Source organism: Zeus faber, assembly GCF_960531495.2.
Source record: "Zeus faber genome assembly, chromosome: 4".
NCBI classification, from domain to species: domain Eukaryota; kingdom Metazoa; phylum Chordata; class Actinopteri; order Zeiformes; family Zeidae; genus Zeus; species Zeus faber.
In genome coordinates, this window is record NC_137191.1 from 19,369,695 (window position 1) to 19,385,036 (window position 15,342).

Here is a 15,342-nt window from a genome sequence, read left to right on the forward strand (position 1 = left end):
CACATTTAGGCAGCCAAGATCCTGCTTTGAACGTGTTTATATTTGAATGTCTGGGCTTTAAGTATTTTTGGTCCATTCTAAATTCTCTGAAGTCTCCTTTGTCAGCAAAAAAAGAAAGGAATTTTCATTAAAACTCTGCTATTTCTACACTGCAAGAGATAACTTATTCACTTTAGAGCAATATTAGTAACTGCTGTGTAGCCAGAATTAGAACAAAAAATATATGAAACGCTGTGAGGATTCCTCCCTTTTGAAATCCGGTCTCATTTGATAGGGTGTGTGGGTGTGGGTGTGTGTGTCTGCCTACATGCAGCAGGGGTGTCGGTTGGTGTAGGCGGGTGTGCATGTGCTTAGTGTTAGCAGGCTTTCAGGTGGTAACTTCATGTAAGCATTTAATCAGATCAAAACCTCAATTATACTTTTTTCCTGCATATTTAGTGGATTAATTATCTATTTTCATCATGTGAATGCCCTGGAGAATTTTGTGTGGTTCTGTGCCTTTCCTTTCTTTTTAGAGCATGAATCATATTTAATAGAACGCAATTTGTGTAGTAAAGTAAATATCACTTTGCTTCGGGATTTAGAAATCAAACGTCTGCATGATTAAAAATGCTTTAAATCAGTCATTATCATCGTAGACAGGCTTAACTCAACCAAATAGTGGTTATCTACATACTGGCAATGGGGAATTACCGTTTAAAATGTAAAACATTTTTTATGCAACTGTACAAAAAAAATGTCTTGGCGTAAACATACACACACACACACACACGGTAGGAATTATGTCTGCTTATCGCTGGCTGCTGTTTAGCCCTATCGCTGTCACGCCAGTGAAATATGTGCGTGTCATTAAGCCAGTCTAGGCTGGCACCAACTGCACAACATGACATTTAAGTCACAGACCTTCCTGAGCCTCCAGGGAATGACAAGCTGCATATTTTGGTCGCATACATCTACGTCTTTGTGCATAATGTAATCATATATATACATAGAGAGTATATATCTGAGAGAAGGGCAAATGTACTGATGTGGAACACCAGGAGATCCTTAATCTATAGATTTAAGTGTTTATCATTCCAGGTAAAACATTTAATTTGTTGTGTTTGTTTCTCCTATAGTATGATCTTTAATTTCACATTTTAAATGTAAATATGAAATTCATCTTGAATCATTCTATATATATTTTTTAACCCAGCTAAATGTCACGGTTTTATAGATGTAGTGCCATGTACACCGCTGGGATATTGCAGTTCAAGATCTGTATTATGCACGTTTAGAGATTATTTGCTTTCTCTTTCCATTAGCTCCTTTGTGGCTCTTTTTCCAGGAGAGGTTGATTTATGGAAATATTTATTTGCTGATTGAGAGGTCTGAACATTTCCGCTGGAAAAAGCGGTGCTGTTACCTTCCACACTGACCTCAGTGACAAATACACGTTGCTACTAACAGGTAGCATATTTTGGTTAACGTTTGTGTAAAAATGTCTTTCCAAATGAGCACAGAGAAGAAATGGCGAGGAGCTGCTCTCGGTTGACAAAAAGAGTGCTTCGCTGTGGCCACCCATTAGATGTATATGGCCTAAAAGGCCTAATACGCAAGTACTTATTTTTTTAACTTCACTGAGTAATCCTTTAAAAGCATTCCTTCCTAGACCAACCAATTGACCCATTCCATGCCACCCGCCTGTGTGTTTGCTGTTTGTTTAAAGTGTCCTTGCGTGTACATTTAGATCTACTTAAGGATTCAAGTGATAAAGGCCTCATTGTCTGTGAGACTTTAAGTAGAAGCAGGGTGAAGTAGATGCTGCGCATCCAAATGCAGCTCCCAAGGCTAATCGTAGAGTTCACCATGCCTTTATTTCACTTTCTAAGTGAAATATGTCTAATACTGTCACATATCAGGCTTTTCTTCTTAATAACCCATTTTAATGCCACCCGCGATTGATAAACTAGTCGACACGTTCGAAGCTTGTGATCAACAATCCCAACCTCACCGAGATGGCGCCACACACAGATGTATACACCAACAGAGAAATCCTTGCGCGCATGCACAAGTTGACAGACTACACAGATCACATGATAGCACTGCGATCGAAACCTCACTTAGATAATGCCCCGGGCAGATATAGTCGCAATTGGACTTTAACTAAAGGAATATAAGATGGGAGCTCTTAACCATACAAAGTTACAAATTAACTAGTATTATTTTGTTACTATTTACCTTTATTATGTTTGAAGTACCAGAAGACTCTGATTAAACAACGCACAGCATATTAAAAGTCATGAATATATACGCTGCTGAGGAAAACTGACATGCACCACAGTAACTTCTACACAAAAAAAAATCCAATAACATCACTGTCAGAATTTATAGACATTCCAGAGATATCAATGTATAGAAATAATTACGAGTAACAATAACCATAAACGATTACATAATACAAGGAACATGTATTTATTGTGCATGTCTTTTGAAATATTTTCATTCTCTTTTGTGTTTTTGGAAACTGTTCTTGCACTAGTTCTCATGCTTTTTGCTCCATTTGGACTTCGCTCCTACCCTTTAACCATGAATCCTCCTACACATTTGGTACACATAACCTCCATAACAATGACTCTCAGCATCCCATTAAGAAACAGCAATAAAAACATACCCCCAAAAGAAAACATAAGATTTGTTACAATTACAACAAAAATGTGTAGCCCACTACACACAATTGATTTCATTATATATTCTCTACAATTGAAGTCAGTTAAACCACTTACCTTAGTTTATTTATTCATAGGTTTATATATTACATTATTATTCTGAAGGCAGTTTTCTGTTGATTTACTTAAGTGCTTTAAAATAATTATTCTCCCCAAAATGGATTAATAATCGTGATAAATAATCAAGATCACAATGTTGACTAAAATAATCATGATTATCATTTTAGCTATAATCATGTATCCCTACTTTAGAATGATAACCGCCGTTAGCTGCAGCGTAGGAAACACACCCACATCCGCAAACACCACCCGATCATAGAATTACACTGTCTGCAGTAACAAAACACACCAGACAGAGAGCCAAAGCACACTCGTCCATTGAATTTTATCGAAGGGCCGACTACCCAGGACCCTGCGTTTTGCTGCCTGCAGCTGTAGTAACTATTATATTGGTTTCTGATGTCAGGTTGGTCAGTTTCACAAATGGGGATTAATGTAAGGTCTATGTCATTCAACTGCACAGAATACATTTGCACTTTGTATTTCTGATTCTATTCCACTGACATGATGTATTTATCATTTGGCTTTTTTCGGACCAAACAGCTCTGGGGACTCCCTGAGGAGAAGTAGGAACTGGGTAGGTCCCCTGAGAACTAAATACATTCGAGGGCTTTTTTTCTGGTTGCATTTACACCACCAGTGGGAGCGCTGACGTGACGCTGAAGTGACTTAAGCAAGTGAGGTTTCAGAAGGGGTTGAGTGTTGTATTTTGCCTGTAAACCTTCACTGATTTCACCCTAACAGTCCACCAAAATATGTTTCTCAACAAATTTGAGGCAAGAAATAAGCGATCCAGTTGCTGAATCTTCACTCATATTTGATTTCAAAGGGCTCACATCGGGATACCAAACAGGGTTTTTATGTTTCATTAAATTAACATTGGAAAATAAAATGAAATAAATTAATCTACAATTTGAATGGGAGGGAGGACAGCGAAAAGCTGAGAATCCAAGGAGTGGAGGTGGAGAAGGCGGATGCGTTGAAGTACTTGGGGTCGACCATCCAAAGCAGCGGAGAGTGCGGGAGAGAGGTGAAGAAGAGAGTACAGGCAGGGTGGAGTGGGTGGAGAAGAGTGTCCGGAGTGATCTGTGACAGAAGGGTTCCAGCAAGAGTGAAGGGGAAGGTCTACAGGAGGGTAGTGAGACCAGCTATGTTGTACGGTTTAGAGGCGGTGGCACTGACAAAAAGGCAGGTGGCTGAACTGGAGGCGGCAGAGTTGAGGATGTTGAGATTTTCATTGGGAGTGATGAGGATGGACAGGATTAAGAATGAGTACATTAGAGGGACAGCTCAGGTTGGACAGTTTGGTGGAAAAGTGAGAGAAGCGAGATTGAGATGGTTTGGACACGTGTGTAGGAGAGATGAGAGTTACATTGGGAGAAGGATGCTGAGGATGGAGCTGCCAGGCAAGAGGAAAAGAGGAAGGCCAAAGAGAAGGTTCATGGATGTGGTGACGGAGGACACGCAGGCGGTTGGTGTCAGGGAGGAAGATGCGCAGAACAGAAGGTATTGGAGGCAGACGATCCGCTGTGGCGACCCCTAACGGGAGCAGCCCAAAGAAGAAAATGATTGTTTCTTATTTTTATTATTAATTTTTTTATTGGTGCCGAGTGTATGTGGGCTGGTCGTCTCCCAGAGAGATGCGACTTGACTGGACGGACTGTCCTCAGTGCGCCGGGGGCGAGGGAAGCAAGGGTGTAGTCGGGCGGCGAGGTCGGTGCAGAGGTGTGCGGTTTTTAAAAAATGTTAACGCAAGTGTTAACATTTTTTGGAAATAAATTGTGCGTAAAAGATGACAGCTTTACACAGGTTTTTTTAAATGGCGGTTTGCCTGTGCTGCATTGGCGCTTTGTTGGACCAATCGCCATGGACTTATGTCACTGAAGGTTCCTCTTGTGCCCGTTGGAGTAGGGGCTAAACATGTCCCTCAAAAACGGCGTTCTAAGAACTACAATTGTTCCTAGTTCCTGCAGTGCTGACACGAAAAAAAGAGACAGTTCTTTAAAAAATTCTTAGAACTATGAAAAAGTTCCTGCGGTGCGAAAATGCCTTTTATCAAATCCTTCAGCAGAAGCGGTGAACACTGTAGCTGCTGTATTTATGTATTATTTGTACTGGCTGATAAAATGTTGGCCTTTGATCATGTGTCACAAGCTGTTAACATTACAAGATTCAAAACACAATAATAGTCATATTTTGTTCTATTATACTGTTGAATAGTTTTAAGGGGTTATATTAAATCACCCCTGTCAATTTTATTAAATTGGTAACTGCAACTAACTTTAGGAATAAAACAGTAGGTTAGCATCAATGTTTGTTTAAAAATTCACCCCCCAGCCTTTTGACCAACTGTTGCGCAAAGGTCAACCCAGAAGGCCCAAATTCTGCAGAAAACAAAACAAGACAACCCTTGTTTTGACTGATTGCGATCTCTGCGGGAGATGACTATTTGAACACATCAGACAAACTACCTCTAAAGGAAGAATTCATCTGGCAATATTATGACAGGCCAAGTTTAGAGTGCTTAAGATAAGCAGGGTTAGCCGTTTCTGGGCATGTGTAAGTGTGTGTGGGTGTTTCTGTACATTGTATGCCACTGAGCATCGAGTCATCGCATGGAAATGACCTAAATAATCGATTTTCCATAATTTGCAAAATATGGGATATTAAATTCAGTCAGTCATGCCTAATGATGTTCATAATCAAAGTGCCCACGTCCTCTGCAGCACGCTGCCTCTCTGAGCGCTGACATTGATCCGTTTGTGGCTTAACGAGGGTTGGGTTTGTGTCAACAAAATGCAACCCTGCCCTCTGCTTTTTGTCCATGTCATTTCCAACATGGAAAACATGTGAAATGTTTGCTTAACGGTTATATTTACCATATTTCCAGCAACACCCTGATTCAAAAGTTTTTCCTCCATGTTTGTACGACTATATTACTCTTCAAATACAAAATACTTTGTACTTCCCAGTCAATGCCACCCTTTTTGATTCCTTAATTATTTCCTGTGCGCGGCAGAGCGTGTATATACAGTATGTTGATATCTGGTTCGTATTATCGCGCCGCACAGAAGTAAAGGACGTAGACAGACAGAAAGGCAGTATCAGTATAACTTCTGATGAAGCTAATGTTTCTCGAATGTTTGCCTCTTTATTCTGCCGTCTGCTGAATTCATTATTTTGTCTCCTCTAGTCTCGGGAGCCGCTGGCACTGAGTGACCTGAAAGCAGAAGTGTCCCCGCGAATCTCCGCTGAGGACTTAATTGACCTCTGTGAGCTGACACTAGCAGGACCCACCAAAAGGACCAGAGCCAGCAAGCCCGAAGTCATGGCCGTCGATATCCGCAGTGCAGACGAGTATCCTTTGAAAACCAAACTGGGTTTTATATTCACTTCTGGTTTTTATGTTTGTTTTGACCGCCTGATAATAGAGCTACTAGTTTAAGATGATCAATTTAAACAGGAAGCTTTGGTTACTCAAGGTGCAACATTTTCCCCGTTATGTTCAGGTTGTTCTGCTCTCTTACCAAGTTGTAAAGTAACCTAATGCATTATGTGATGCTCCAGTATAAAGGCAGATTTGTGATATAGAAAGAAAATCTGCTGTGTTTATGCCTGTCACATTAAAGTAAAAGAGTTGTAAGTATGCAAGCAACTAAAAGCTTTCAGTTCTTGATGTGACGGGTGAATTTTTTCTTGAGACATATGCTGTTTAGTGGTATTTACTTCTAATACCATCAGTGTAAAGGGTAGTGTTGCCCTTTTTCAACCCAGACCTGGATCCCATTTATAACTGTTTATAGCACATATGGTTAGTAAAAGCATTCAATAGTACTGTTATAAATGATGGGAACCAACATTTTTATACGGACATCTTAAAGGGGACCTATTATGAAGAACTCTCTTTTCAGTGCTTGTGCACATACATTTGGGTCTCTGAGGGGCCTACTAACACACAAACTGTGAAATAAGACAAACCAGTCAGTTTTTTGTGAGCTCTCTGTTTCAGAAAACATGTGCTTCAACAAGCCGTTCAGATTTGCGATCCCTTCCTACGTCACTTGGTGCCTCAGTAGAATTAGACCCGCCCCCACCATCTGAGTAACTACACCCACGGCTGGAGAACAACAAGTGTGGCTGGGAACTGCTCTGCTTGTTTCACAGTTTTGGGGGACCCCTGAGACCTATTAACTTATTAACCTATTGAAATGAAGCATAATAGGTCCCCTTTAAGTCTGTTTGTGCATACTTAGTCACACATATACATTGTCAAATCACACTTACACACGCAATCAAAAAATTCTGCAAAAACAAACTCAATAATCCTCCTGTAGCAATCTCTAACCCTTGTCCAAATCTCTACAAGGTGCCAGGACATAGCCTGGTACTGAAAATGAAACAGAAAAAGAACCTCAAAGTCGTGTGAAGCTGGACTCAACAGGGATGATCCACTCTGGTCACGCACCGCAGGACCAGAACATTCTCTGGACTAGAACATTCTCTGGAGGCTTTAGGTTCGGACCCCCCGTACTATAGCTCCCCCCCCACCACCACACCACCACCACATCCCTAAATCTAAGAGGATCTGGGATTAGCCACTGCTTTTTTTTATCTGGACCTGATGATAACACTTCCTGCAGCTAATGCACCTATAGGGTTCATATTTTTTGCTCTTTTGAACCTCCCCTGGTGGTAACTCAATCACCTGGTCTGTTTTTGTAGAATGCAGCTTGTAGTTCTAAGAGTAGAGAGACAGATGGAGGATGTGCGCTGTGCATGTTTTGCATAATGAACTGTTATTGACTCAGTCTTGACTTAATTTACTTTATCACCCCCCCCACCCCCACCCCCACCCCTCATCTGTGAGTCTGGATGTCAGTGGTGGGTTCAACATCCTTGATAGACCAAACTCTGCTTTCTAAATATGCAGAATCATTCTGTTGATTGCATTTTATCACTTTGGTATTATAGGCTGTGGGTTTGTGTCTGGACATGCTTTGGTGTGTGTGTGTGTGTGTGTGTGTGTGTGTGTGTGTGTGTGTGTGTGTGTGTGTGTGTGTGTGTGTGTGTGTGTGTGTGTGTGTGTCCGTGTGTGTGTGTGTGTGTGTGTGTGTCTGTGTGTGTGTGTGTGTTTGTGTGTGTGTGTGTGTGTGTCCGTCCGGGGGTGGGTTATTGGCGGAGGAGGAGGGTAGGCTCTTAGATTAATAATGGAACGCTCAACTGCTTGCCAGATTCAATACTTTTTTAATCCATCTTCGATGACTCTTTACAAGATCACACTATCACCAACACCTTACATTGTGCGGTTTGAGATGGATGGTTTTGTAGCCAAAATGCTCCACGAAAATGCTGACTTTGAAAGTTAAAAAACCTCAGAACGTGAGCCTTCACTCCTGAGTGGGGGCAGTAATTGTTAAAAAGGGACTAAAGATCAATCAGTGAGGATTAGGAGAGAATGCAAGAATTTGATAATGGCGGTTCCTCCACCTTAAGCCCCTTCGCTCAGCTCTCCTTATAGACAGAGGGTTCCCTAGGCTAAACCCAAACAACAAAGGGGGATTTGACCACTTAAACAGGATTTGGCAACCTTAGTACACCTTTATTATGATCCTGAGCAAAACCCCTGTTTTGGGTTTACCGCATTGACAAAAAGTGGATAAAATCAAGATTCATCTGGATTTCAATCACAACAATCCAGATTTAGCCGTCTTCTAACCCGCATGTAATAATCTTGAACTCCATGAGGGTAAAACAGGTGAAATGGGCCTCACTTTTGAGAGAAAAAGTAACAATGTATTGTTCAATGTTCCAGAGTGTGATTTTCGGTGTGTGGATTACACTCTGTATTATGTAAGATGACTAGATTTGCTCCTGTCACCATGAAACGATAGAATGCAGAACACTAGGCTGCTCTGAAAAGGAGCGCCGTGTTTTTCCTTTGAGCTTGCATTATCGCTTTCATTTGTCAGACTCATCGTGTTCTTGCACCTTCTCACTTACTCTTCCTGCGCTTCATTTTTCCTGCTGTCCATCCTTTTCCGTTCTCTGTCAGTTTTGATGAGCTCCGCAAACAGTTCGGTCTCGTTACAGTGCCGTCAAATTCCCGGAGTTTCACCGTTTCCATGGCGTTGCTGCTTGGGTTGTATTTCATGATGCTCTGACAAATGCTCAGTAACATTTATTTGAAGGAAGGTGTCACATTATAGGCCGCAGAGATCAAGGGGATTGATGGAATGGAAAGTATCATGCATTTTTTCATCGTTTTACATTATTCGACTTTGATCATTTGTGTTTTTGATCATGTCGGTATGAAGCGTGACTCTCCTCCTGTGGTCTTGGATCGGCCACCGCACCTCAAATTCTGTTCTCGTTTGTAAGGAGAATATACTGGGATACAGAAGTCTGTACATTATAGCCTTGTTAAATGAATTTGTATCCTGTAAGGGCCTGTAAAAAATAAATATGTTCGCCACTCCTTTCATTTTCCAGTGACAAATAGTCTACAGCAGAGAATTTATCCTATCAATCGGGCTACTTTGTGTTATTTAAATTTCAAGACCTCCGTACCATAATAGGTAACTAACGGCAGAAATGAATGGTAATTGATTTGTATATAGGCAAAATGATGTGTTTTTTATAATCTAAATAATAAATATAACATTGCTCACAGTGAAGTAGTTGGTGATTATACAGAATATGTTATACATTCACTGAGCTCTTTATTAGGAACACTATACTTATACTGGGTCAGGCCTCGCTTTGCTCTTAAAAGAGCCTCAATTCTTCTTCGCAGGAGGCACAAGATGTTGGAAACATTCCTTTGAGATTCTGGTCCATGTTGACATCTCCCATTCTATCACATCTCAAAAGTGTTCTATTGGATTCAGTTCTGGTGACTGGGAAGGCCGCTGAAGAACATTGAACTCATTGTCATGTCTATGAAACCAGTTTGAGACGACTTTAGCTTTGTGACATGGTGCATTATCATGCTGGAAGTAGCCCTGTGGCATTCAAGCGTTGATTGATTGGTATTAACAGGCCCAAACTGAGCTAAGAACAAATTGGAACCCGACGTGGTCTTCTGCTGTTGTAGCCCATCTGCCTCAAGGTTCCACGTGTTGTGCATTCTGAGACATTTTTCTGTTCACACAATTGTACAGAGTGGTTATCTGAGTCACGTAGCCTTTCTGTCAGCTTTAACCAGTCTGGCCATTCTCCGTTGGCCTCCCTGATCAACAAGGCGTTTCCATCCACAGAACTGCTGCTCATTGGATGGGTTTTGTTTTTCGCAGCATTCTGAGTAACTCTAGAGACTGTTGTGCATGAAAATCCCAGGAAATCAGCAGTTACAGATCAAGCCAGCCCGTCTGGCACCGACAGTCATGCCATGGTCCAAAACACTGAGATAACATTTTTTCCTCATTCTGATGGTTGATGTGAACATTAACTGAAACTGCTGACCTGTATCTGCATGATTTTATCCATTGCCCTGCTGCCACAAGATAGGCTGATTAGATATTTGTATGAATAAGTAGGCGTACAAGTGTTCCTAATAAAGTGCTCAACGAGTGTATATTAAAAATACATATATTTGGGATAATTACGTGAAACTCCATAGGTTTTTCTCATTCAAAACTACCAAACTCATTCCCAAATCCGTGATTGTACCAAGGCTGGTGCTTTGCATTACGTTAAACTGCAAAGTTCCTTTAACTATCCATTTAGAAAATCGGTCAACAGGTCTTTGAGCTTGTAAGACATCTTCACAAATGTGTGAAGGCACACAGTTGTACATTTAGTTGAATGTGTATATACAGTAAGCTAAGATAAATAAATGTGTTTGTGAAGATGTTTGATCAAATAACTTTAAATGATCCAATGTGTAAAAGGATAAAAGAATTTGCTGTTGTGCAGTACATTTTCTGATTAAGCAAACAAAATGTATGAACGTATAAAAACAGATTCAGATTGACGGTATTAGGAACAGACAAATTTGCAAGTTTCCAGCTGTAGTGATCTGTCGTCTGCTTCGGTCAGTGAGAGAAACAGATGCACACCAACACAAAACCTGTCTGCAAACATGTCTGAGCGAGGGAGTGGGCGGTGTGTTCCTGGAAAGTCATTTTGAACCGGTCGGCCTCAATCTAGTAGTAATTGAATGCAACATAGGCTCAGGACTATTCCAATATTATAGCTATGCATAGGACAGTTATTAATTATCAGCGACACTAACGTTGACTTAACACAGGATTTTAAGGATAAATAGTTAATATTTGATGTATTAACCATTTTGTGTATTAACCACGCAATTCTTGTTCAAAATCCGCATGGGGCTGTACTGTTGAGGTAAAATGGGAAGTGGGGAAGTAATAATGTCAACATATTAAACATGAGATCCACCGATTGATCAGCCGGTGACCAAGGACTGGTGAGCGACCGATCAGTGTCAGATATATCCGATTCTGTGCCAGTCAAATTGACACGCCGGATACTGTTCTCATGTACTGTAAAAATGCTCCGATACTCAAACCCTACAACTACCAACGTAGTTGTAACATAGTTGGGTAGTTGATGCTCAAAAAAGAGCAAATAATCAGTTTGCAAACACACACATGTATGTAGTCTACATACATGTATGTAGAACTGAGCGGTGAAGTATGATGATGAAGTGATCAACCAAGGATTATATTAGTTATACAGTATGGTTCGTGGCTATGGTTTTACCATCCATAATAGCATCCCAATCAAACATGGTTATTAACCGTAACAAGGGTCTAGATAGAGAAGGTGAGAAAGTGAATGAGGGAATAGTTACTGCCTACCATGAACTATGGCTAAGAGCCTAAATTATTCCCGTAATGTAATTCCACTGCTACAATCCTCTCCTACTTATGTGACGCATTCCAAAAAAATGATTTGCGACTCTCCAAACACTTCGAATTGTTCTACAGGCTCAAAAACTTAATTAGCTTGTTTTGATTCCACACACAACCTTTTAAAAGCACTTCCTCTTGTTGTGAGTGACCGAACACAAAGTAAATGTACTGTATTGTTCCCATTAAGCCATGGTAATATTGCGACGTTTCAGAGTATGTTGTGGCTCCTTAACTCCAGCGTTTTCAGATTCAGCAGGGGTCACATTTCCGGCAGCGTCAACATTCCCTACAGCACAGCGTTCGGTCCTGATGGTGAGCTGGTGCAGTGTCCTGCAACTGGAACCCTCCAAAGCTTCCGAGGTAGAGTCATTGTGGTCATCAGCCACGCCATGAAGAGCGCTGCCATGGTAAGAATGCAAACGCTAAGTTGATTTTAATGTTGAATAGAAATTCTCTGACATATGCTACCACTGCAACAATTTAATTGCAGTGAAAAAGCCCTAATTCCTGTCAAAAATGACTAATTTAGAGCCTATAATTTATTTTTTCTGTCGTGGCAAATGCTAGTGTATGCATTACACAGACTAACAAAGAAGCCATTGTTTGGAACCATTTCTTTCTTGCTTTAACAAAAATGGAAGAGGGCCACAAGATCACTGCCAATGATTGGTTTAATACATACATTATTAACAATAAATGATGCCAGTATGAGTCCCACATTGGCAACTTGGTACAGATATGCATATTGTTCTCCTGGATTTCAGGGAGGCTCAGCTAATTGTATCATTGTATCATTGTCATATTAACAATAAATGATGCCAGTATGAGTCCCACATTGGCAACTTGGTACAGATATGCATATTGTTCTCCTGGATTTCAGGGAGGCTCAGCTAATTGGTTTACTGCTACACACTTGAGTTCTTAAGGGGAGACAGCTATTCCACCACGACCGTTTGGCCTTTAACAAAGCTTTTTATATACCATGTGTACTTAATTTTAAAGTTTATTTTAAAATGCCCAACTCAACATGAAATTCCAGTCCAGTCACTAGATCACTTAGTTCATCAGACTTATATTATTATTTATAAGTCGTCAGAGGAGAAACAGTGTCATGAATCTTTGTGTTGGGGACATTTAAATGATAACATTCCTGAAAAGCCCTGTCTGGAATTAAAAAGGGTGTGTTTATTTTGAGTTTTGCATTATCAAAACTATTCGCACATTACATATTTGATCAGAAAAGTAATTAGAAACCTATAAATGCCTCAATTGAAACAATAATTACTCTAAAGTACTCTAATGTAGACTGAAAATATGTGACCGACCACAGACTTTAGGTACGTTTAGTAGCTTTTGACTTTTTTGTGCTTTTTTTGCATCATTTGAAAGTGAAGAATCAGAGCTTCAAAACAAGGTGTCACTTGTGCAAAACAAGCAAATATTTTTAAAGCTATGACTTGTTAATGACAAGGGTGTGGCAAACTGTGATTCTGAGATAATCACCTCCAAAGTTTTCCCCACACTTGGCTTCATTCAGCCAGCTCTCAGAATGTAAATGGTTGGAGGACCAACACAGCCGCATGACCACTTGAAATCCTGCTGAATGGGGACTTGACACCCTGCTGAATGGGGGGGACTTGACACCCTGCTGAATGGGGATATCTCTGCATTGTTCTTGTGTTTTGAGCGAATGTTGAACAGCGTCATCGACACACAACATCTTTTGTTTTTAAAAAGGCTTTTATTTAACAATGAGAAGCTACATGTTTTATAAAAGTGGAATTATTTAGGAGTTAAAAAGTGCAGACATCACAACAAAATGTAGAGTCAATCAATAATATGAGTCTCTGTATATCAGCCTTGGTGTGTCATTTAATCTATAAATGTGCGTATGCCAAATGTCTTCAAAATTCATGGAGTCATTATGTGGGCTAACCCCAACCCTTCCCCACCTACACTCTGCCTGTTTGGGGCCTCTTTTCATTTTCTTTTTGCCCCTGGCTGCATTAGCAGGTAAACTTGAGAATCGTGTCCTTACTACTTGTTCATAATCTGCATCACCAACCTCAACGGACTTCATCATGTCATCAACTTCCTCCGTTGTAACAACAACGGGCGTATCGTAAGTCTCCTCTGGTGGTTCTTGAAAATATTCAGTTTCATCGTCACTTTCAGGTGAAATTCGCTGTTTGACTTGTTCTCCAAGTCCGGGATAATGCCGTTATCAGATTCAGCATCGCTCTCGTTCTCGGTGTCACTGTCGGAAAACTGACTATCATTGCAGAATTTTTTATTGTTTTATTTTTTTTAACCTGTGCTGTCAGCATGCTGGGCATTCAACACAGAGTATTTGTATGCCATTTGCATCCAGGACAGAGTTAGCCTGCAAAAGGAGTTCAAGTTCTCCACCTGCAATGCAACTCTTTATTAATTCTTAAATCATCAAGAACTGCTGCAATAACTCTGTCCTGTGGATGCCCTGTAGAATGACAAGAGCACAGTTTTGGTTATGGAGAGCCACCACCAACCCCCCTCTTTGGAGAACTATTCATCGTGTTTGGATCTACACGGTGAGACAAATAAATATAGAAACAAACAACATTTTCACAAAAACATGAACATTGGATGACAACATGTATTGAAAAACTGAATTTATGTCCAGTTAGGTCCAGGAAAACTGGAACTACAACTGCTCCCGTGGCCTCTTCCTGTCAAAGTTATGGCGGTAAATAAGGGAGGAAAGGAGGGGAAAGCACCCCCGGTTGCTGGGGTGCACTCCAAGCAGGGGTGTGTGAGTGCATGTGTGCCTGCGTGCGTGGGTGTCCATCGGTGAGTGTACATGACTTATCCCCATTGGTACTGGTGTAGAAGGTCGGTATTATGTTGCGGCGCCTCCAGGCAGCGCAAGGGGCCCCGAAGCCCCCCTAACTCCACGGCCCCGCGGACAACCCCCAGCTGCAGTAGCTCCCCGGGTACCCCGCCCTTGGGGCCACGGAAGACCCCGGGGCCCCCAGAGTAGCCAGAGGGCCGTGGAGCAATTCCGGCGCTCAGCCCAAGGAGCATGACCAAGTCCCAGGGAGCACGAGGAGGCACTGCGCCCCAGGGGCGCACAAATACAACCAACCCCCGGGCGCAGGCACAAGACGCAGCCGCCGGCACAGAACCCGGGCCACGGGCACAAGGCACGGACCGCGGGCCCGGATCACGGCCCCACGGTGACAGACCGGCAAGACACCCACGCCCCGGACAGGGGGGGTGGGGGGCTCGCCCACCGCAGCTGACCAGGCGCCCCGCCCGACGTGAGTGCCAAGTGACCATACATGTAGAAGCAAGTGCCCAACGTGGGGCACCTCGATGTTACACTCCCCGGTGATGCGGTGATATTCAGGCCCTCCGCCACCCCCAGCACCCGGGGCGCCCGCCGCAGAGAAGCCCCGCCGAAGATGCAAAAGGCCAACAGCCGCCCCCCACACCCCAACCCACACCCCCAACGACAGGCAGTCCCCCCAGGGACCCCAGAAGGCACCCAGCGGTGCTCTCCGCAGCACATCACAAGCCAAGCCACCAGGCGCAAGCTGTCAGGACTCCAGCCAGGCCGGGAGGAGGGGGCCACCCAACCGCCTCCCGGCCAACCACGCCCCCACACCGACCCGCCAGCAACCGGCCACCCCGGAAAACCCCAGTGCTCAATGTGTGCT

General features: G+C 42.3%; 1 protein-coding gene across 1 annotated transcript in view; it reads left to right on the forward strand.

The window, feature by feature from the left end:
- tbck (TBC1 domain containing kinase) overlaps positions 1–15,342 on the forward strand; it is a 62,169-nt gene that overhangs the window by 30,402 nt on the left and 16,425 nt on the right. The window contains exons 24-25 of the mRNA XM_079999101.1: positions 5,962–6,125; positions 11,892–12,051. Coding sequence (XP_079855227.1) covers positions 5,962–6,125; positions 11,892–12,051 — 324 coding nt within the window. The remainder of the gene's footprint in view (positions 1–5,961; positions 6,126–11,891; positions 12,052–15,342) is intronic.